At 34.4% G+C, this 25,757-nt stretch overlaps 1 protein-coding gene across 2 annotated transcripts; it reads right to left on the bottom strand.

Moving 5' to 3' along the window:
- Positions 1–1,227: 1,227 nt before the first annotated feature.
- Positions 1,228–22,761, bottom strand: LOC128228452 (receptor-type tyrosine-protein phosphatase T-like). 2 transcript variants are annotated; one of them, XM_052939768.1, is made up of 28 exons: positions 22,646–22,761; positions 19,051–19,206; positions 18,602–18,841; positions 16,664–16,906; positions 16,314–16,517; positions 15,656–15,850; positions 14,501–14,644; positions 13,744–13,881; positions 13,460–13,597; positions 13,064–13,198; positions 12,703–12,817; positions 12,441–12,562; positions 10,418–10,614; positions 10,098–10,185; positions 9,780–9,841; positions 8,595–8,631; positions 8,009–8,106; positions 7,646–7,774; positions 7,276–7,430; positions 6,822–6,957; positions 5,844–5,999; positions 5,458–5,566; positions 4,865–4,938; positions 4,477–4,608; positions 3,770–3,895; positions 3,524–3,675; positions 2,963–3,098; positions 1,228–1,667 (listed from the first exon to the last, which is right to left on the bottom strand). In XM_052939768.1, exons 1-28 carry the CDS (start codon positions 22,710–22,712, stop codon positions 1,575–1,577), a joined length of 3,777 nt encoding a protein of 1,258 aa, XP_052795728.1. In that variant the 5' UTR covers positions 22,713–22,761; the 3' UTR covers positions 1,228–1,574. The 2 variants fall into 2 exon arrangements, with proteins under 2 accessions (XP_052795728.1, XP_052795729.1); XM_052939769.1 differs by having other exon boundaries at positions 16,664–16,876.
- Between the last annotated feature and the right edge of the window lie 2,996 nt (positions 22,762–25,757).

Below are 25,757 nucleotides of genomic sequence, written 5' to 3'. Positions count from 1 at the left end.
CCGATGACCAGACGGCAACTCGCAACACGCGACGGGTAAACCGTTGTCTGATCGCCACTATCGTTCTTGGACTTCTCCTTGTTTTCTTCAGCAGCGCGTATGCGATTATGAACTACTTCGAGAATAAATACCATCCGTAGCAAGGATCTACGTTTTATAACAATAATATAACCTAACATCGCGAGCTTATAAAATAGGCATACATTGAATGCATAAATTCACACGTTTCTTTTTAATCGGCATTCGAATTATTTAAATTTCTCCGATGAAGGATGAGTCATTGTTTGTGTGTTACAGAGGGGAACTAACGATATGTTTTAGAGGTTTGTTATTTATTGGCAGAAGCGAAACATGAGAGTGCAAATATAAAACATCGAGATTTTTGTGTATCCTTTTCAAAATTGCAGTTATTATGTTTACTTTCTAAAATAAATCCAACAAATGCTTTTAAAAGGTCTACAATATGATTAAAATGTGTTTTTATTTTTTTAATTTGATTTTCCCTTGCATTTCATATATTTTGTGATTGATCTATTTTTTGTACCTAGATGCCTTTAGCTGATTAACTAGAATGAAGTCTGCTGCATTTTTTATTGACTACACATTGTTGCTCTCGTTAACCCTGTTTATATATTGATTCCGCTATAAATAAATAAATCATACATAAAAAACGACTTCATTGTTCGAGCGAGTGTATACCAGGTTAAGCTCTCGAAAACCCTTTAAATCGCAGTAATTTATTCTACTGACCTTGACCTATAAAACATAATTGTATTGATATTCACTGATTATGGGATTTAGTTTGATATTTATATGATCTGAATGTCAGAAAAGGGACTTTGTTACACATTATTTTCTTGGACAACTATTTTTCTTGACTGAATGATTGCACATTTATAGCAGTATGTGGTAAAAGTGATTTAAAGCTTGTATCATGCAAATGTCTATCATATCCGGTCTTTGGAGTCATCAACTGTGAACTACGTTAGTAACATAATATGGACAAAAATACATATATTCAAAGATGACAATACTACACTACTATCAAACATGTCACGTGACTATACTGCAGGTACTTGTGCTTAATTAAAACGAGTGCTGACAAGTTTTGATGAAACGTTGGCATATTCTGGCCAAAATAACAAAAATTTGAATTAAATTTAATAAATTTAAAAACAACAACGTGTTTAAGCGTGCTTTTTTCTTAAATTAAAAATAAAGTCAGCATATATTTAGAGTATATTTTAAGAAAAGTATAACACTTGTACATAAGAGGTATTATACGACGTGGATTACAATCATACATGATAAAACCATGGTAAACATTGCATACAAAAGCTTCTTAAAACGTAGCGATTCCTATTCGAAGGCACTTGCTTTAGTCCCGCTTTATCAACAAATATATAGTCGCATTTTTAAATCCCTATCGCAATGCGGTAATACAATACAACGCTTTCTTATAAAGGTTCCTCAATACGTCAGTTAGCTATCACACACACTTGTGATCTTTAAGCTGAATATAATGTAAACACTAAGCCAATCACTGTCATTCGAATTTATAGTCTACTTCCTAATTAAGCATCACTGCCGGCAGATTGCAAGTTTGCATAAGTCATGCTGCTCTCTAGATACTTTGCTGTGACATTATGGCAATACACATACTGCTCCTGAAATGACAAAGGGGTGAAATCAGTGACTGAACAGGGCATGTCAATGACTTAAAGTTAGAGGAGGCTCACTTTTTCAAATCGGCATCATGATCACCATCCTGCTCTCTCGCTACATTTCTGTGACATTATGCAAATACATAAATTGTTCAAGAAAGGACAACTGGCAAAGAAGTCAGTGACTGACCAGGGACAAGTCAAACATATAACAGAAGAGGGGCGCACGTGTTCAATTAAGCATCGCTTTCAACAGATTGCGTGTTTGCATAAGTCATGCTGCTCTCTAAGTATTTTGTGTGCCATTGTGGCAATACATACACTGTTTATGAATGGACAAAAGGCAGAAATCAGTGCCCGACAGGTCATGGATTTTAAGTGAGAGGAGACGCACGCTTGTAATTTCGAGGACAATGAAACAATTGTATTGCCTGCATAATACATTTTTTTTTTCAAATGAGATAATTGAACTTTAAAAGTGCTTAGCTTAAATGTCTGCATTTATATGGTATAAATTTGCCCTGTGTCATTTACTTGGATGTGCTTTTATCAATTCAATGCTGTAATTTAACAGTTTCAGTATCTGTATAGATTTGTTGTGAAAATAAAACCTGTACATAATCCGAGGTGTTTGTTTTATAATGAAAGTACGTAAATCCTGTTAATATTGATGCCTGTGTCGTATGCATGGTTATACGTTGGATGTTGGTCGTTATCACGACGTTGGAACAACGTCGGGGTCTGACTTAAAAAAATCATTTTCAATCAATTTACAACGTTTATTCAAAGTCATTTTTGACGCTATCACAACGTTTATCCAAGGGTAATTATTTGCTGGTTCCTGATGATCTGAGAATTGACTAAGCTTTTAAGTCGCACAACATACCATGCCGTCTATTTGACATCTTTGACAAGCCAGAACGTTCATCTCTACATAAGATGAACACTTTTCTCCAAACGAACTTACAAAGTTAGGAATGTTCTAGTGACTCCGTGACTTGAGATGTCTGCAGTCAATCCTTCATCAAATGAGACATTACAGACGTAATTTACTCGTACTTACAAGGTTGTGAAGAAAACTGCTGTATCCGTGACCTGGGATGCCTGCAGGACATTATTCACCAAAACGAGGAGTTACCGATGCATCAAATCGTTCTAACAAAGAATCGGACAATTGATTTTATCCGTAACCGAATATGTCTCATGACATTATGAATGGATACTTCACCATCCACTCAACATCTGTCCAAGACGTTCATTAGTACAATAGACAAACACTACACTCAAAACATACTTACCAAGTTCGGGACAATCTGCTTTCTCCGTGACCGAAGATATCTGATGACCTGTGGGATGGATACTTCGCCTTCCACTCGACATCTCTCCATGATGTTCATCAGCACCACAAACAGACCGCTCCTCTCTGCTCCGTTCCTATTTTGTAAGTTAATTATACAATGGAATCTACGGGCGCGAAGGCGCCAGCAGTCCAATACTTTGTCAAAGAGTTTGCCTATAGGCACACTGATCATATCCCAACATACATTCAACGACACACATAAAGCCACACGAAAACATTTCAAACGTAATTACAAAAAGGGATAATTGAAAATAAGTTAGTTATCCATAAAAGAAAGTTTAACATTGACCTGAGCAATCTACGCTTCGTAATTTGATTTTTTAGTCTAAAGATATGAGAAAATATTTTCACTTTTGTCTTCACAAGGCTTTCGGTAAACATAAGACAATGACTGAATATAACTAGATTTAAGATATGTTTTTCTTAAAATCGTGTAAATGTTAAGAAGGTAATGAATTGATACATCAAATAAATTGTAAACTATGTAGATCCAACTTACAAACAAAGCACAAGAATAGGAGAATCCCAATTATCTTCTGGAGACTGCTGTCCCTCAACCTCTTTTACAAGATTCAACAAAGAGCTGCTGTCTGGGGGAACCAATCGATTTCTAGTCCATTTCTTGAACAGAATGTGTTTGAATGTGCGTGTCTGTAAAAACAATGTAGAACATTTTAAAAGTGTTATAACTTTACTGCACTATGCAAACAAATGTAATTACGCATTAGTTATAAGTACTATTTACCCTATGATTCAGTTTTAGACAGACTGTCTGTATTTGACAATCTTGCCCTGAATACGTTCGTACTCGTCTAACTTCAAACGCGTCTATTTTCATTTTTTCTTCATTTTCAGGCAAGAAACGTCCAATCTGAAAGGGTAGTTTTAAAATATTTAAAAACACATATAAACATTCGCATGCTCTTCGTAATGACGCACAAAAACATAAGTCAGCTGCAACAACATCGTGAATATACTAAACCAAATGCCTATCACTCAGCCCGCTAAATATTGTCTGCGCTATTGCCATACTTTAAAAATGAGTACATGTGTTGCATTTATCAGAAAAAAGTGTGAAACCCCGAGAACAACTACTCATTATTTGGATTATTAGAAGGTTAAACATACGTAGGGTGAATCTGTGCTTATGTTCTGTATATTTCAAAATATTGGTCGAATAGATCATTTTGCAGCAAATAAACATTTAAGGTTTACGTTGACCTTTCAAAAACGCTCTTTTGTATGCCTTTACAACCAACTGCATTTTTAAATACCATATTTCTTAGTAACTGCTAGTTCATTAAAAAACAACAACAATACTTCAATCCAAAATAAGGTAGATAACTATATTTTCAATTTAGCATTATCAGGTACGTTTACAGTTTTGTTCAGTATATTTTCTTCATCAGTGCAATTAGATTTCTACTTCAGTAAAATATAATCTCTATATACCTCTTCTTTCCCACTATCATCAAATTGAACAACAAGATTGATTTCCTCGTCTATAATGAGTCTGCACACGTCGACAGCTGTACTTGGAAGAGGCATCTGGCTGATGATGAACCCCTTTGGGTTGGTGTAGCTCTACCGGAAAAATAGGAAATTGTGAGAATTAATCAGTATGTTACTTGCAAGCTTACCACATTAAATTCATACTTAAACCTATCCCTTTCTCTTGATTTAAGTATTGTTCATATTCCTTTATCTAGTAACCGCTGTATAACGTAAGCTCTTTTCTACGTAAGCGGCAAATAACATCTTTTATCTTACCTGGTCATTGACAAATGTATATATGTATTACTGTGTAAACTGGATATCTATTTCAATGCAAGTCACTTACCGGCATAAAGACTGCGTTAATGTAGTTGTTTCTCCCCTGACATTGGCTGCGCAGGAAGGGGCGATATTCATCCGCTGCAATATTTATAACTAACTAAAACGTTCCTAGAACATTAACACATAGCATTTAATTTTCTACCAGGAACCAACCAATAATCCCGAACTATAGAACACTGTATCAACCAATGATATGAAGGTTTTCACCCCTGCCCAATAACTTAACATCAGTGTAACAATTTAAGCACGATTGTCTCGAAAATAAATGATCATTCAAGTTGTTGTAGGCAATTGGTGTATGTTCTGATTTGTTTTTGAGATTTATTCGGCAAAGGGTGAAACAGTCTTGCAGACCATGTTATGTATATAAGTATAATCATCAATTTCTTTTCACCATTTATTACTACTACTTATGTTATTAATTATTGGACAGGCCTAGCTGCCCCATTTATGGTCTTTTATAGTGGCACATAATTGAAAAACAAAAAAACGTTCAATTTTACATACACACAAACAAAAACGCACATAATTTACAAAGTAAAGTTTTTATCTCAATATATATAATAGAGATTAAGTTTTGTAAGGTATATGACGTACCTGAAAGTATATGGTCAAATCTGTTTTTGCTGTAATTGTCAGGTAAAAGTGCAGTTGTGCAAGCAATGTCGTCATCAACACTATCCATCTCAAGGCCTTTGTCTAAGTCCTGACAGAACCATATATTTATTTATTGATAATTTGTCGAAAATTAGATTAACGTTCATTCTTCAAAATGTAATAGTTGTCAAAATATGTCATGTATATCTGTATACATGTACATACGGTGCTTACGCATCATATATTAATTTAAAGCTAAGAGAAATATTTCATTTATCTTTGATTTATAATTTGCTTATAAATAATGCATTTTTAAAGTGTGATCAGTTTTTTTTGAGTCAACTTTTTTCAGTCGAAAACGGAAAGAGAGAATCCTTAGATTTAACCTCGTATTGAAGACGTAATCTGGATTTTCTAGACTTTGATTTGTGTGCCACGCGGGACATCTCTCTAAAGGTATTGTCAAAGAGCTCGTTTCGTACTGGTTCAAATGGGAGTACGAATAATTCCAACATCAGACGATGAAGGAGCCGGTACTGGCCCTTAAATATGAATGAAGAGTAGAATTGTTACGTACGTTTTAATAAATACTTTGAGTATGTTGTTCTTGTTTTGCACTTGGTTCACTTAATAATTCGTTATGATGATACTGAAACAAACAGAGCTATCACAAGAGCAATGACTACCACCGCACGCCGCCCTGACTCAAAACATTTCAAATAATATAAGTCAAAGTTAAGTTTTAAGTTAAAGTTAAAGTTATTATTGTAAAACAACGACAATATTTACCAAATATGAGAATAATTCATGTATGACTATGGGAGCAGTTCGCGCTGAAGTTAACGCTTGAACAGTCAAGTGTTCAAGAGCTTGCAACTAGCAAAATGTATGTTTGTCACTAGCAAATTTTATTGTGTTCATGTGTATCAATTTGGTTTAAGAACGACCCCTTTTAAACAGTGTAAAACGTCTGATTAAGAAACTTAAGAAACCAAGAGCCATGTGCAAATAACCCGTAAATGATTTGCTGCAATTGTAAACAAGTGCTAAGCACCCTAAAGTGATCATGTGTATCAAGTTTTATTAGGATCCCTTTTAAGCTGTGTAAGGAATATGCTACACAAACCTTCATATATCTAATAAGTTCCATAAATCTTAACCGAGTAACCCAATTGGCGAATTATTTGTTAAGAAACTCGTACACGTCATGTGTGGTATTTGTACCTAGCTTCAGAACAATGCATCCAACACTATAGAAGAAGGTCGCTCCGTAGGTTTTACAACATACCGCCCTTCAGACCAACCGACAAACCAACCACCCCACATACAAACGGTATGGTAACTTAACACTACAAGCCTCTTACCACTGTTTGCACCATGTTAACTCTGTCCTCTCTCAAATCTGTGACACACTGTGCAATATCAACAACTTCTGTCGCTGTTCCCTGGTCGTAGAGAAAATCCATGGCTATGAATGTCCCCGTTCTGCCAATCCCCGCACTAACAAACACAACAGGAATTTGTTTGAAGATACATTTATACGCCTTTAAAAAGAGCATAAACAACCAAAAAAAACCTCATACTTCAAGCTTCAAGCGTCTCACATAAAAAATACAACATCACAAATTACCGGAAGTCGATAAATGTTACTACATCCGTCATTAAACTTTAACGTGTATTAAAAAATAGCGTTTTGAAAATGCATTAAATGCATTACGGTTTCTATAATGAAGCGTACAAAATAATTTAGATATATTTTGTAATGATGAAAATGTTTGCATGTTTTGTAAATTATATAATGCTAGCAATGCTATCGACCTGCAATGCACAAGCCACGGATGTTTCCTTTGGCCACCACGAAGTTTGACTTTTCTCCAGAAGTGTATAAGGCTTATAGGACTTTGTGGCACATCTTTGTCCGGCCAGGATGTGTAGTGAAACTGTGTCAGTTTACGACGTTCTGATGGATGTATCTGAAATATTCATATCTATAGGATTATGTAAAGTATTTAAAAATAGTTCAAGGTCGACTTTTTACATCACTGACATTTACCAAGGTCAAACGTCATTAGCAAATTGACCTAAGAAATGACTTCTTTTAACATCAAATGCAAAAACGAAACATACTTGTTTGTATAGAATAGTAAATGTGTTAAACAGGTCATATTGTAATCATATAACGCTATACCGTTCTGTGAAATCCAACTGTTCTTATACAGAAATCAGCAAACACTTCCTCCTTCATCAAAGTAACTTCAAAATTGCCATAAGTCGTCTGATGTTTGAGTCCTTCGCCCCAGTACTGTAGACATTTCATCTAAAGACGAACAGATATGTATAGAAAAAAAGGCAAATTAAAACATGTTCAAATGTTTCACATTTAAGTATGAATTTAGATTACATTATGTTTTCAAATGTTTACTATGTTTTCAATCCTTATTTTTTGTATTGTTGTTAAAAAACCTTGCATATGTAAATTTGAAACAGATACTGTTAAAACTAAATGTTTATTATCACCGATATGTGTTATGTTTGGATGAGAGATTCAAACCTTTGTTTCCTCCACCAGATTGGTTACCATAACAACCGTTTGTATGTTTTGTTCCCAAATCATCTGCCAAAAATCCTCCATGTTGGATTCCATAGGACCTTTAAAAGCGATATAAACGCAATAATCACATCGTTTCTGAGTTCTTTGTAATGTTAACATGGCTTCAATAGTACGGTTTACATTTACAGCCTCCAGAATTCGTGTTTAGCTCGTCTGTGTTTAGACGATAATATTTACATGGCTTCAATAGTAAGGTTTACATATACAGCCTCCAGTATTCGTGTTTAGCTCGTCTGTGTTCAGAAGAAAACGGTCAAGGTATTTCATCACGAAATAGTCGTCGTCGTAGTGAAAACACTTAAACATTGGCCAAAACAAGAAAACAAACGCTCAAGATTTTTAAATAACTTGGTACACATTTTGCTAGAGAAAGTAAGCACATATTAGCAAGGCATGCGTTCTGGTTTTCAGAAATTTTGAGTAAGGTTCCTAATTCAGTGAAAAAAAAAATATCTCAAGATGTGTGTCGCAGCACAAAGCTCTGCTCTTGTTAGATCTTTTTTTGATTCGTCAAATAAGTACATACCCTGAGACGCAACATAGGAAATTGTCTTTTGAAATCCCTGAAACACAATGGAACGGCAGTTGTACATAGATAATAGTTACTGTGTGATTTTCTATTACAAAACTGCAGATATAAATGTAAATCATACGCACTTAAGCCAGATTGTTTATCTTTGAATTTACGAGAGTTCATTTCAAAGCTATTGGTATGGAGGAGGAAATAATGTTAAAAGGTCCTGATGGAGAAAATAAAACACAAAAAAAACGGGTTTTTCCTCGACCTTCCTTTTGGACTTTTTAGACATTCTTCAATCATGAAGTCAAAATACGCCTTACTTGAGTCAGTCTGTCCAACGGCGAGAGTGTGAGAAAATACCACAAAGATTCAAATGCATTCATTAAGATCCTTTAATAAACTGAAAATATTGAACTGAACACAGAATTCAACTGCTTATCGCTATTCATTTTAACTGATATACTTGTTGAAAATCAATGTCAAGGGCTTTCTTTTAATAATAATTTAAATAACATATTAAGAAAACTTTTTTGATGGTTTCTTAGAAATAATGTCGAATTCCCTGACGGGGATAAAGTGGGAATGTAGAAAAAAGCAGAGTAATAAAACATATGGTGTGATAAAAAGTTAAAATGACCATTACTCTTTGAAATCATTGGATCTGATGCTAAAAATAAACACATCTCATATTCCACGAAAAACCAATGGCATAATGCAAACATTTCACAATATACACGACTAAATTTCTCAACGGTGAAATTTTAATAAAAAACATAAACATCGGAACACATTTGTGAATAACTTTTCAATATAGTTGCAGCGCTTGCGAGAATAGATAAGTGCCTGAACAGGACGTTATAACGGTTACTAGTACATGTTTCCCGCGCATTAAGTATACGTCATATCAGAGTAATGACAATCGGTTCACTAGCTGGTTCCGAGATGTGGGTTATTTGACACTAATTCTAACTTTGGAGGAACGAGCGGTTGAAATAATAAAAATATTTAGATACGGCGCTACCTTATATCTATAAATATAAAACTCCGGCCTAAACTCAAGCCTATTCTTACTTTGTGTCATACTTTTATAAACATTACAGATTTTAAAACGTCGTATTCTATTTTCTAAAACAAAGAACTTATTTATATAAAAATTAGTTACTAGCAATTTTCGTTCACATCCGACCTTACTTTTATAAAGCAGGCATTGATGTAGCTCATCTCGGTTTGTATGACAACTCTGGAGTGGTCGTCTGTAACAATGTTTTACATAACATTTATAAATTTAACAGATATGATTATGTAATACCTATTAATATGAAATCTGTATCATGCTACGTAATTATATATATATTCCCATAATTCAGTTTATCATATTAATAATTAATCATTTGTATACAAAACATGTAGCCACATTACTCATAGAAGATACTTTGTGAGCTATAAATATACATTCGTAAATCTTTTTGATTATATATATATAGTGGAAGAGTAAACATGACAACTTACATGCATATAATCCCTTATATCGGTTTTTGCCAATATTTTCGGATCTTTTTGCTGCTGTTGTAGGGAATTGAAGGCCAGAAGGGATTTTCTAAAAGAGATAATTATATACTTGGTGTTCAAGTGTTTTCATTGGTGGAGGGGCTGACACACCTCAGAAGATGAATCACCGGCATTAGTTGTATTGCTATAAACAAACACGTGTGAATAACAGACCGAGATTGCGATCAAATAAATCAACAAACGTGTATCTTTAAACTCTTTAGAACATTAATGTAGTAAATCGAGAATGAACACTAAATGTATTACAAAGAAAACTATACCTGAAATCTTTTTTCGAAGAAATCAATATCATTGTAGTGTACTTTCAAATACCCCTCAAGTTCACTGACAGCGATGGGATTGATCGAGTGGTAAGACGCTTTTCTTTGGAAAGCTTCTGTATTGTAATACACAGTCGGTTCATCACATTCTGTTACGTTAAAGGCAGCAGAGGCAATAACTGTTGCCTCGCAGATGTCTGAAAAGAAAAAACAGACCTTCGATACAGCTATTTTGATGCCTGGTTGTGATGATTGTACGTGTGTATGCGGTGTCAATACGTTTGTGTCTCTAGTTCATTGTCGTTTGTGTCTCTAGTTCATTGTCGTTTGTGTCTCTAGTTCATTGTCGTTTGTGTCTCTAATTCATTTTTTTTTTGTGTCTCAAGTTCATTGTCGTTTGCGCCCGTACTTTGTGTCTCTAGCTCATTGTCGTTTGCGCACGTACTTTGTGTCTCTAGTTCATTGTCGTTTTTGTCTCTAGTTCATTGTCGTTTGTGTCTCTAGTTCATTGTCGTCTGTGTCTGTCTCTAGTTCATTGTCTTTTTGTGTCTCTAGTTCATTGTTTTTTGTGTCTCTAGTTCATTGTCGCTTGTGTCTCTAGTTCATTGTCGCTTGTGTATCTAGTTCATTGTCGCTTGTGTATCTAGTTCATTGTCGTTTGTGTCTCTAGTTCATTGTCGCTTGTGTCTCTAGTTCATCGTCGTTTGTGTCTTTAGTTCATTGTCGTTTGTGTCTCTAGTTCATTGTCGTTTGTGTCTCTAGTTCATTGTCGCTTGTGTCTCTAGTTCATCGTCGTTTGTGTCTTTAGTTCATTGTCGCTTGTGTCTCTAGTTCATTGTCGCTTGTGTCTCTAGTTCATTGTCGTTTGTGTCTCAAGTTCATTGTCGCTTGTGTCTCTGGTTCATCGTCGTTTGTGTTTTTAGTTCATTGTCGTTTGTGTCTCTAGTTCATTGTCGTTTTTGTCTCTAGTTCATTGTCGTTTGTGTCTCTAGTTCATTGTCGTTTGTGTCTCTAGTTCATTGTCGCTTGTGTCTCTAGTTCATTGTCGTTTGTGTCTCAAGTTCATTGTCGCTTGTGTCTCTAGTTCATCGTCGTTTGTGTTTTTAGTTCATTTTCGTTTGTGTCTTTAGTTCATTGTCGTTTGTGTCTCTAGCTCATTGTCGTTTGTGTCTCTAGTTCATTGTCGTTTGTGTCTCTAGTTCATTGTCGTTTGTGTATTTAGTTCATTGTCGCTTGTGTCTCTAGTTCATTGTCGCTTGTGTCTCTAGTTCATTGTCGTTTGTGTCTCAAGTTCATTGTCGCTTGTGTCTCTAGTTCATCGTTGTTTGTGTTTTTAGTTCATTGTCGTTTGTGTCTTAAGTTCATTGTCGTTTGTGTCTCTAGTTCATTGTCGTTTGTGTCTCTAGTTCATTGTCGCTTGTGTCTCAAGTTCATTGTCGTTTGTGTCTCAAGTTCATTGTCGCTTGTGTCTCTAGTTCATCGTCGTTTGTGTTTTTAGTTCATTGTCGTTTGTGTCTTTAGTTCATTGTCGTTTGTGTCTCTAGTTCATTGTCGTTTGTGTCTCTAGTTCATTGTCGTTCATTGTCGTTTGTGTCTCTAGTTCATTGTCGTTTGTGTCTCTAGTTCATTGTCGTTTGTGTCTCAAGTTCATTGTCGTTTGTGTCTTTAGTTCATTGTCGCTTGTGTCTTTAGTTCATTGTCGTTTGGGCCCGTACTTTGTGCCTCTTAACCGGATTTATATTGGAATATTTGACTACTGGACTTGTCCCTGTAGTTTTCATTGTATTAATACAGTATCAAATTATATAAAGAAACACACAGGCGTAACAATATAATGCCAATGTTTCATTTTGACCTGGCACATAGTATAATTGTAGCCTATTCCAAAGTTCGCTCCATGCATAACATTGCTTTGAGCAATATGTACACTTAAATTTAGGAATGTTTATAAGTTTAACAAGATACGTATTTAACATAAATGTTTGAAACGTAGATATATTTACGTCATAAAACATGCATATACCGTGTGCAGTGCTCGTCTGTTGAACAGCATCGGTGTTGATGTAAACAATGTTTTCCCCATCCATGTTCATACCAGATTGGTCATCTTCAGTTCCATTTGCATACGGCGATTTTGCTTTACGTCTGGAAATATCATGAAATACAAACACATCATGTTACCCAAACAGCGAATTACATTTCATTCATTCTCAGAATTGTTATTGAAAGAACTTTAAGAATACAGGTAAAGAGGACACTAGCTAAATCAAAAAGTGTGTGTGCACCGTTTTATGGGTTTGGCCTTCCTTCGTCTTATGAATATCACAGAGATGACAATGCCGACAGCGATAACTATAACAACCACAACGCTTCCACCAATAACGGACCCTGACGAAGACGCTGAAGAAGAAACACACATTCGAACAATTCATTATGAATGCTGTATTTGTTGGTTTATGGTAAATGTTCGATTTTTAAAGTAGAAGAGTACAAGTACATAGAATACGATTTCAGTATTTTAGTATATAAAACAACTATTTATGATACGGACCAGTTCATTGTGTTTTAATTTTGCTGTTCGATTCTGGAATATTTCAAGCTATGCATATATTATAACTTGTCACTATATTACATCAGGCAACGTACCAATATCTTTACAGGTATCGCCTGTGAAACCTGATAAACATCCGCCCAAGCAAGTGCCTGTTTCCTTAACACACTCCGCAACGCAGTTTCCGCACGTTTCTAAGCAATTCGAGCCGTACGTTCCATTTTCACATGCTTTATTGATATGCGAAACATGTTTTAGTTTCAATATCAAAATCTGAACGTTACTTTACAGTCATTTATGGTAGATAGGTGTATCACAAAGTGGTCACTCAAAATTAACGTTTATTATACATGTGTATGTATTGAATTTAAAAACGAGTGCTACTTTAACCAATTTTTCTGCAAACAATACATTTAAATTGTATAAAAAATCGGTGTTTTTTATTTATACACAGGCATAAATAAAATATTATTAATAATAAACTTAATTACCTTGGTCACAACGTGTACCGTTCCATCCAGCATCACATCCTTCTGAACACATCCCAGACACCTTGTCACAATCTAACGCTAGTCTACATTGACCACACTTTTGAAAACAGTTGAAACCATACATTCCAGGGTCACATTCTGTAAAAAGGTATTAGGTTATTAAACACTTGCTTATAATTAAAAGTAATGTAATTGATGCTGCTCATCCATAACCACTGAAATATACTTAACAAATGTGTTTATTGTTTACACATATGACTCTGATTATACATTCTCCTACTCACCATCCTCACACGTTGTAGTCGGTTTATAGCCCGATGCACATGCCGTGCAGTGTCCATTGCTTACGTTGCAAGAATCTCCATTGATGCAGTGGCCACATTTCTTTTTACATTCCTCTCCCCAAGTGGTTTTGTTACAAACTGTTAATTAAAGCATAATGCAACGGTAACTACAGAAACCAGTCAATTAACCAGCCATACATTTATCGAGAAACATAAAACAACACAAAACATTGAAAACAACAAAAGGCGGACAATAAATATCCCAGTTATATTTGCATTAACATATGTTTTTAATAAATGTTTTTTTTATGGAAATTAGACGGTCAGCAAAACTAGGGAGCTCACCTTTAATTCGCGTCTGATTGATTGGCATTGCATGCCTATAATACGTTTCATTATTATTATTATTATTATTATTATTATTATTATTATTATTATTATTATTATTATTATTATTACGTAATTCAAACTACAAGGACAAGATGAGCAGCTTAAAATAGATTGGTCTTGTTAAATGGTACAAAATCCCTATTATAACAGACAAACATCAAGGATTTAACAAGACAACACACACTTCGTGAACGGCAATGAACCATTTATCAACAATAAAACAAATCTCCATAGAAGAGAGTACTCATTCACGGCCTAGTGACACTAACACAACTCCCTGTCAGTAAACTAGAGTGTGGGTTGAAATTTAAAATCAATCGGCGAAAGTCTTGGGTTTAATAAAATTGGTTTATCGAGATTAGTCTACCATAGTTGCACAATCCATTCCTTCCTGTTGACCTGCCAGCACAACCGGAAGTACAAACTCCGGTCAGTCTGTCCTTCATAGATCCTGGAACTCGACAGTGACAGGGAAAAGAACAGTCGTATCCGCAATAGTTCTCCAGACAATCTGAACAATAAATGGAAACTACAAGACAAGTTCAGTGGCCTTGTTTACGGGCGCATGGTTCAATACCCAACAAACAATTAATATGACACACACACACACAATATCTCATGACAACAAACACGTGCCACATAGGCATTACAGTTGTGTCAATAATCAAAACATTTAAACTTTATACTCAATAATAATGCAGTATTTGACTTGGTTATATATGGATTATGAAATGGATGCTGGTAACATCGCTATGATTAAAATTTATAACAATATGACCGTTATTCAAAACACATCTTAATAAATAACCACTGTTTTTAGAATTTCACACACGATATTGAAAATTGTGGACATACATTTGGAATAAAAACGTATCTTTTTCTTTCGATTACCTTAATTGAAATTTCTTTATATTTTCATACATAATTTTGAAGTCAATTGTTGTTTCTATAGGACCGTTTCCAATCGAAACAAACATAACTAAAAATATAAAAAATGGAACAATAAATAGTTTACAGTAATTCACATTTGGTTAATGTTTTATCTTAGATATCATGAAAGCGTCAACACAACCGGTCTGTTCATTTCTGGCATTTTCCTGTAGAAGGGTAAGCCTGATATCCTACTAAGCTATACATACTAAAATAAATAATTATATTTACTGAAAACAATAAGAAAAATGAAATCTAAAGGGATTAGCCCAGTAGTCTAAAATTCAAATCATAAACCCTGTAGAGGCACAAGGCAAAGGCCCATGCGATAATAAACTAGAGACACAAACGTATAACACCGCATACACAAATTAAAAATTCACACAACTTTCACACCACATACGCATCAAAAAGCTTCATCATAAATGATGTTTTCATGTTTCTATATAATATGAAACAAACAATAATAACTTGGATTCCTTATTGAAAGAAAGAACGTTCAACGCAAATACACATTAGTAATTATTTTATGTGTACAAATTCATGACGACACAGTTACCTTTTATGATATGTCTTGAAACAGTTAACTTACATCCAAACATTTGTATTTCACACACAGCAAAGTGTTGCTTTCCAGCCAATGATCGTATTTTAAAATACTGCCCTTGTGACGTCAAGACAATTTCAGCCATTAGTCGAACGTCGGTTGAATTATCAAAAACTTCTTCGAAAAAACTTGTTGAATTGTTGTATACTTCAATTTTAAATCCAGAATCTGGGAAACCATCTGCATTTGAAAGTGTAGGACGTGTAAAATATTGATTAATCCATCGCATATATTTGAAACAAACTCTATCCAAAGGAAACGATTAAAACTGATGATTTAATTAGTTTGTTTGTATACGATAAATAGTCATCTTAAATAACACAATTACTGGTAAACTTAATCACCGCTTATTGGGAATCTGTTTCAAATTTAGCGCTATTATCCGCAGTGTTGTAACAAGATAGTACTGATAGCAATGCGCACATATTTACAATAGCTAGTCAATGTCAGCGATTTTAACGTTTAAAGTATTTTCCTGCTAGTTGTAAGCTTTGAGCATCTTATTTTTACTACTATTAATGATTGGTTATACTTGCATTAAAGTTAGGAAAACATTTTGTCCAAACATTGTTCCTTTAAGTAATTTTACTTTAAAAGGAAACATACCGATATTCTCCTTATTCAGACGTGCACAAACATGTACCTGTTTGATATCCAGTGATCACAATCAAGTTCAATTCTACTTGGTGCATCAGATCTACTTGTATCCATTCAGGCTGGCTATCATGCCCGTACATCCCAGAGCAAATTGTGTCTGTGTTTCCATCAAATGACCCTGTTGATGAATACGAACTCTGTATGTTGTTTGGGCTTGGGGTTAAACCTTTTCCAAACGCCATGTTCCTTCCTGATGTACAAAAATACATTTACAAACAATAGCAAAGGACATATATATATATATAATTGAGGCAATCGTCTTATATGTTGGATTTATATATCCATTTAGTTACCTTAAAGCGTATACAACACAATGCATGATATGGAGCTAATTACCTGCGCTAATTTTGATATCACAGAGAACTAGCTGTGTATCTTTGTTGGCCATCTCAATCCTGACAGAGTTCCCAATCAAAGTTTTGCCACACTGCACAACCATGGTTCGATCCGTGATTTGGCTTCCGTTATGCTGGTAACACAGGGAACGACTTGTGTTCGGCGGTAGATAGTTTCGGTCTTTAATTTGGTAACCCCATGATGTCAGGTTTTCTATGTAGATCTTATATCCGTTAAAGTACGCTGTATAATACGAGTACACTTTACAGAAAATATATTATCATAGTCAAATGAGTCTTCGCGATAATTGCCCTAGTTGAACAATGAGGGGAAACAATAAAAATAATTATTTAAATAAGCCATAATATTTTACATGGGTAATACAAATAAAAAATCAGAGATAATATGTTTATTCTGGGTAGTATTAAATGCTAAATTAAGTTAGCAAAGGGGATTTATTAAAGTGAACATTGTTAAGCTGGAAGCCCACCGATATAAATCAGACCAAGGTAAAGTATATGGACACATTCCACTGTCATATGTGGCAATCATATTGTTGTACAAAAGGTTTTCAACAATACATGTGTTGTAAGTTATCGCCCGTCCATTATCGGACTTTAATGAAAGAGACATAGCTCGACGAATTGCATAGAAAGAGGTGCATGATGAAAGATGGAAGCAATGGAATGTGGTATCAAATTAGCGGCGGTGCATACCATATTTAAAGATAAAGATAAGCTTTGCAATTTGTATGCACGATGGGTACGTTATAATTTGATCCAGGAGGAGAAAAACCATAATTAGAAACTCTTTGCATTGTGGCCATTACAAATGTGAGTGACTGTATTATTCTAAAATTGCAACCGTTGAAACCTTAATTTCATTTTACAAATAAACTGAAAATAGAAGCAAGAAGGTCAGGATCGGAGAAGACAAAGAAAAAAATATATTGTATTCGTCCACGTGCAAAGGAAAATGGCAAAGATGCCTGTGTTGGAAGGACAACCTGTTGCCTAATCGTTTTAGACCCTATACATACTACTGCAGGGTACCTGTAAAAAGGCCCGCTCACGTTCCGGAGTATGCATGTTGTCAGGCTTTTACGACAATGCCATTGCTTACAAGTCAGCCGTGGTAAAATAGTATTTAGCAACTAACAGAATTTAGACACTGCAATTTCAAGGACATATTCCTGATCTTGTGGTTTCGAGGACGAACAAGGAATTAAAAAAGACTAGCCTTCGGCTCAGACATATTCCGGTATTAAAACACTATATTGTCCGGTTAGCGCAGTGGTTAGCGCACTCGCTTCTCACCAAGGCGACCCGGGCTCGTTTCCCGGCCTGAGCGCAGGTGAGTTTGGTTAGTAATCACCAAGCCGGACAAGTGGGTTTTCTCCGGATACTCCGGTTTCCCCCACAACACATGACCACACTCCCGAGTAACATCGTGCCAAAGAGAGTGATTAATATAAGTTGCAATAGCTTGTTTCACAATCGTTGTAAAATTAAATAAGTTTAAACTAAAGCACTATACAAGAAGAAGGCTACCAAAATTCATTTTAAATGCGAACGCGTGTAGAGGTAGGTACATAGGGAAAATTAAGAGAGACTACATTGAAATACCACACTGTGTTTCATGACATTTCATTTGTCCCTCGTAATCAGGGGATTCGTTTAATTTTAGTGTTAATACAAAAGTAAATAGCAACGGAAATAACTGGACATAACGTCGTTTAGCGGTTTCATCACATTTAGTGTTTTTGTGATTTTGTCAATGTAAGTGCGATATATATTGCTATGATGACAATGTTATTTTAAATGGAAAGTAAATAAGTTTGTTACAGTTAATAGAAATTCATATAACTGTGTCGGAAATTAACATCTTTAAATTATCCAGGAATACATATGACTTTGACAGTTACTGATTTTAAAATACCTCTGAGAGTTTCATTTTCTGACAACACCAGTTGGATATCATTAAATCGTGTGTTGTTTATGAAGTAAATGCTCCAAAAGGGAGGGATTGCTCTGTTTCCAGCAGATGAAATGTTTGTTGAACTACATGTGGAAAAGTTTCCATCTTGGGCAAGGTCTGCATATTTGTGTGGTTTAATGTTATCTAAATGTCGTGACCCGTATGCTTTCTTCTTATCAATAAATTGAAATGCAATGTCATCTGAAATGTACACAATTGTTTATATAGTAAGTGTCTAGTTTAAATTGTAAGTTATAATACAAATTACAGCTTGTTTAAACCATTGTTTATACGTATAATTATCATGTAAAAAAAAACCGCGAATTCGTCAAAAACAGACACCAATAATGATGTGGCTGATGACGATTATCCTGCTAGTGCTAAAACTGCATGTTAAGCGTATGTCTTACAGTACTGGCAAGCCGGTCCAAACCAGGGGTCTTCGCACTCGTCACACACCCCTGTTGTGTCATTGCACATTTTGTTTCCAACGCAGTGACAAAGGTGCTCACACGTTGGCCCAAAGCGATGGAAATCATTAATTTCGACGTTGCAGGCTAAGCTCTCTGAAAAAATCATAAATTTTAGCCAAAAATAAAGAGAATAGTTCAATATTGAAGTAATATCGAGCTATATATTTCTGTCGTGATAACCAAACATTATACGACGTGAAAGTAATGCTTCAGTGATCAACAAATTTGTCCGTCGATCGTCATGAAGCCAGCAGCAGCGTGGCAGCGTGAACTTAGCAGCCTGGCAGAGTGCTATTAGCAGCCTAGAAGCCTGGCTGAGTGCAATTAGCAGCCTCGAAGCCTCCAAGCGTGAAGTTAGCAACCTGACGGCGAGAAGCCAGCAGCAGCATGGCAGCGTGAAGTAAGCAGCATGGCAGCGTGAAAATATCAGCTTAGCAGCCTAGCAGCGTGAAGTTAGCATCTTGGGAGACTGGCAACATTAATTATTCGAATTGTATGACTTTAACCGGAACGAATGCATAAACAGCAGACAACTGCTCAGTTTTAATATATAGGTAATCAAATATTTGCTAAACATACATTTTGACACAACATTTGACATTTTGAAGCATCGACTAACAAGGAAAACACCCAAGCAACTTAGAGCAAAAAGAAGCCAACATATTTATAAATGTTTTTTTTTAAATTTATGTATCATTAAATAAGTTAGAGCCTTGAACACAAATGAAACATGTTCTTCTCTTAATGACCTGAATCCAAAAGGTGTGTTTCCACTTTCCCAACCGCTAATTTTTCCTGTAAAAATTGAGGTTGGGGTTGGGGAGATGTATTGTGTGTTGTAACAATAGAGTTGATAGGTGATAATTGGCGAACATTGCTATACTGTGCTAAAAGAACAGAACAGAACAGAACATAATTTATTACACGTAAACTATACAGTTTTTTTTGTGTTTCATATACATAATAAATATATTACAATTACAATTATACAGTGTAGTGTGAAATATTAAATAAATATTATAATCAACTTTTTTTTAAGGATGAACTGTGATTGTAAATCACAAATCTATCAAACTAAAAAGTATACAGAACAGAACATATTCTATAACACGTAAATTTAACAGTATGTGTGTTATGTTTACATATAAACATATCAGCATTACATTTAAATTAACCTGATAGCGACTAGTATTATTGGCATACAAAGGATGAACTGAAAAAAGTGTTATTGCAATCATTACAGTAAGTACAAGGTTTTTATTTGACATTTGTATATGTATACATGTTGGAACAATCATTTTCAATATATAATAGAATACATGACGACAATAGAATTAAATATCATAACTTAAAGGTAAAACGTGATTTAAATATTCTAAATGATAACGTAAAAAATAAAAAAACTACTTATTACGATGAACAATTAATGATATGGTTTATATATTCATTAATAAAGTATAACGAATCTTAAATGCTTCCGATATATATTTACCGAACATAAATGCTTCAGATTTATTTTGTGTATTTAAAAGCTGAACAAGTTTAAACTTACTAGGTCTAACTCTGTAATAACGTTTAAAATAATTTTGTCTTAACATAACATATAATGAACACTTAAACATAAAGTGATACTCATCTTCTTATTCATTAGAATCGCATAATTGACAATGACGCTAAAAGAGTTGCATGTCTAGTTTTGAGATAGTTGTTTTTAAATTTCATAAAATAACACAAATAAGGAGCTGATTTTTATTTGCAATTCATACTTGAAAGTTCATATAATTATAAATGCAAGAATATAATGAATATATGGTAAAAAACATAAGAATTGATAGTACTATATAATTACTCAACACACTATAGATAGAATTATATTCTTCAATAGCTCAATTTACCAGTATAAATCTCATCAGAATACTGATTTATAAATCTTTACACAATTAAAGAAAATAGGTTAGTTTTTATAGATATGCATTGCAAACAAATGACAACTTTATAGTTATATTCTACAATAAATATGCATTTCAAACAGAGTGAAACAATATATCCGTAATAAAACAACAGTGAAATAATATTCTGCAAGTACAAGTTTTTGTGTGTATAGTTCATTTTTTGTTGAACAGTATAGAAAATACAGGTAAGTTTGAGGTGCGAAGAGATAATTGGTGATAATTTGTAAGTGTGAAAGTTAGCGGTTGGAAAAGTGGGAACAAACCATCCAAAATCACGTGGAATGTCAGATACTGAGATTTTGAACAAATACTTCTATAAATGTATACTTTATAAACCTCGAAAAACACCTTTACACCCGGCATTCGATATATATTTCTTAAATATAATATGCTGAATGAAAATGTTAGTATTACGAATTTTTAGACTGCCACGCCGTTAACAGACTTGATTGAATCTCATGACTCGATGTTAAAAATAAGAAAATAAAAAAAGTTGTTGCTACTAAATGAATTAAAAAGTACGAGCTTATAAACGAAACACAAATACTATTTTTATTTGTTCACGGCGTTCTTTTTGTTATTAGAAAATTCTTCTAAGCGACAATATGGGATATTTTTCGCTCCAGATTCAAGTCTTTATCCTACTCTATACAAAAAGTGAAATAACGTTTCCAAACGTATTCGGAGCACAAATTTTGTTTCGCGAATATCAACTTTGTTTAGGTATGTGTATTATATGCATTCGTGTCGTTTGAAAACATGCAATATGAATGTATCACGCTGTCAGGCTGCTACTTCAGTGAGCCACGCTGAAAAGCTGCTCATGTCACGTTGCCTTGCTGTAACTGAATACTCGTTGTCGAGTATTCTGACTGCTAACTGAACGTTCTAAAGTTGTCTGACTGCTTGGCAGCTAAATTTACGTTGCCAGGATGCCATGTCAGGATCCTATCTTTACGCTACAAGGGTGTTAGTCTGGAAGGCTGCACACTTTTTAGAATTCAAATATCATATCATCTATATACATTATTTTGTATGATGTGTATCATAAAATATGCTTGAAGAGCGATGGTATAATAGCACACACTGCATGGGAATTTGACTGCGACTTTTCATTGACTGTTAAGAGCAGGGGCCTTATTCATAATGCATCTTAGTAACACAGTTCACTGTTCATGTTAGTGAAAAATTGCCTTTTTTCTAATTTGAATATAAGAAAACGAACAATGTGTGTACACCAAAAATATGAAAATTAGCACGAAAATGGTCTAAACAAAATATGCATATGAATAAATCTGATGAAAAGCAGCAAGTATTTAAAATAATTGTTGGCAAAAATTACGAAATTTTACTTATTTTTACTGCGACTTTTCATTGACTCTTAAGAGTAGTACACTACATGATGTTAGCACAGATAAGCGGATAATGTATTTCTTTTTATTTTAATGTTCTATTCAATAACCCCGATTAAAGAGAAAAAACTACACAGTTCGAAACCCTTTTCATCAAGCTTAATATGATTGTTTAAGGATAAACAAATGATTTTTTTAATCGCTTATGTACAAATGGATGAAACTTACGTGGAAAGTAAAATCTGTTAAGATACACAAAAACAAAAATAAATCCAACATGTCGGTAGTCCCCCATGCTGAACGAATGTGACAATCTCAAATAAGGAAGTTGGTAAATAAATGCATCTTCATCTCACGAACGTAGTTATTAAATGTAATTCAAACTCAGTTTCTGTCGCCCTTTGTTTACAATAAAAGCATTAAAGCACTTCAAAATACCACTCTTAAAACACATTTAAGATTGAATATTTTGAACAATAAAGAAAAGGGGAATCTTTTAAATAAATTTAACAAGTAGTTCCTTATTCTGTGCTGGTCAAACATTGATATAATGTGTAAGTCGTAGTGATCTTAACTAAATTCTTAATTTCTAGTATGCTCTATGCTATAGTTATCTTGTGAAGTTCAATTCCATTCATTATCAATATTTCATCATGATTTGCAAATGACATATATTAAATGACTCCCTTATTATACACCTGATAGTAAGTTGCAACTGATATAAAGTAACTGATAAGTATTCTTAATGTATCAGAACAAAATCTGTGCCATTTCTTATTTGATTCTAACATGTTCATTCGAAACTTCAAACTTAGAGCATATGTTTGAGAGCTTTTAATTCGGAAAATGTATTTCTCTAAACTAACGGTTTGGTTTTCTAAATATTGTTTTCTTTTAATCATTTGTTTCAATCTTATACATATTTAAGGGCTTTGATATAGAATAACATTGCACAGTAAATTTATTTAATATATATTTAAAATAGAAACAAAATGCGTTTTAGGATAAGTTCAGATGTCAAATATTTCAGCTTCTGGTAGTTGGCACGTTGTCCATGGTCTCTGCTGTCGACAAAGAATGTATAGGCCAACCTCCATGTGATTGTTCAACGTTCATTCTTCGTAACCAGTCTTACTACGAGATGATGTGTAGTAACGAGGGTCTGCTGAGTATCCCCAAGTTTGACGAAATCAAAGTCACAAACGATGCATTGGATATAGACCTATCGAAAAACAATATCACTGTAATTGGTGACAGTGCCTTTGCAAACTTTCTCGTGGGTGACAGCACTGAAATTGAAATAGATTTATCATCAAATCGTCTACAGAATATAACGGCGGCTGCATTTGAAGGCATTGCGAAGTTTAGACCTTAATAACAACAATCTAAGCGCCCTTGCTGGTGGCCTTCTAGAACTCAGTAGCTTACAAACTTTACTTGCAAACGGAAATCCTGTGAAAATACTGAATGATGAATTGTTTAAAGTAGTAGGTCAGTCACTGACGTATTTCAGTGTGAATATGTCATTGGTTGTGTTTTGGCCAGAATCAATGCAACATCTTATGTCTCTAGAGCAGTTAGACCTCTTTGGACTGCGGTATACGGATATTCCAGTTGATGCTTTTGACTGTTTTAGTGAAAGCCTTTTGAGTTTATCAATAAAGAAATCTTACCTACCAAACATTCCACAAGCTGTGTGCTCGTTGAAGAACATGTTTCAACTAGATTTAGAAGGCAGTTTTTTAAAGAATACTACCTTCATGTGTACTTCACCGCTTGTTTCCATGCTAGATTTAAACATGAACGAATGCAGCCTCGACAGGTTTCCAAATATGCTTGCATCATTCCCTGCTTTGACAACACTTACAATTGCTTTAAATCAAATCAAAGACATCGAGGAATTTGATATTCCGATGAACAATTCGTTGGAGAATTTAGACATGTCTTTTAACCGTCTTCAAAGCATTCCATACGCTCTCACAAAATTTCACTTAATGGTAGATCTCGTTCTAAATTTAAATAATATCATGTCGGTTCAAATTGATGATTTAAAGAACTTCACTTCATTGATATGGCTAGACCTGAATTCGAACGGTATTCTTAAGATTTCAGACGACGCGTTTCAGAATAATGTCAATCTAGATGAGATAAACCTAAGTGCGAACAACTTGACGAAGATTCCGTCCTCTGTCAAAACCCTTAGCAAACTTAAATACCTCGACCTATCATTTAATGCTCGAATTTCCACTTATTGAAAGGCTGCAAAGTTTCAAACGACTTGTCACTCAGTGGATACTGCAACCAGGAAAAGTCAAGCCTTGAGCTCTACATTAACGACCGTCTCCCGTACTGCTTGTGATAACCAAGTTGGATTTCATGCTTTTTTATGGTTTATTGAAAAATAAAGGTGGATTGTATCCTAATAAACTCATTTTTTAAACATTGTGTTTTCCGATATATTGTTTCACTGTTACAATCATTTTACTGTTACCCCGTTGTAAAATAAAACCCGAACAAAAACGTGATGGAAAGAACTATCTGTGACGTCATTTTGCACGAATTCCGATAAAACATGATTAATTAAATCATGATTATGATAAATTATATCAGTAAACAAAAGAAAATAGTTTGTTTATGTACAACCATGTAGCATATTTTACCTGTTAACACCAAAAGTGTAATTACTATTTTTCACTAATACCAACAACTATTCTCTATATATTCACATGCCAATTATGCAAATTATTTTTTATACGGAACACAAACAATATGGCCACAATAGCCCGTATTCGATCTAACGATAAACTGTTTAATATGATTCTTATGATGTTGCTCTACAGAAATAAGAAATATTATTCGAGGACCACCATTTGATGCTACATACCAAATAGCAAATGTCTTGGCCAAGCCATTTCGGACAATATTTTCAAAGAATTATCTATATATCTCTATGTAAAACGGTTGACCCTCGGGGCGTGGTCAATTATTACCCTTGAGGTATATTTTATGGAAGAGAACCACTAGACGTTTTTTAAGAAAAAACAAGAAGTTTTACTTTTCACCAGAGTACTGCATGGACTTAACGTGTTCGAACAATCTTGTACGGGCACCATCCAAGAAACATTCCAGTGAAGTTTTATCTGAAATGGCCACGCGGTTTATAGGAGATGTCTTTCGAAGCAATTGTCGACGGACATAGGACAGACGGAAGACGGGCATGCGACGAACGACGGACGGTGGGTGATAGGAAAAGCCTGAGTGTGAGCTAAAATGTGACATCCAGTGTAGGCGAATATCTTTTTACATGTCACAATTCAATAGCAGTTTTAAGTAATTTAAA

This window comes from Mya arenaria, chromosome 3, assembly GCF_026914265.1.
Source record: "Mya arenaria isolate MELC-2E11 chromosome 3, ASM2691426v1".
Classification (NCBI taxonomy): domain Eukaryota; kingdom Metazoa; phylum Mollusca; class Bivalvia; order Myida; family Myidae; genus Mya; species Mya arenaria.
The sequence above is the reverse complement of the archived record's forward strand: the minus strand, read 5'-3'. Positions and strand labels throughout refer to the sequence as shown.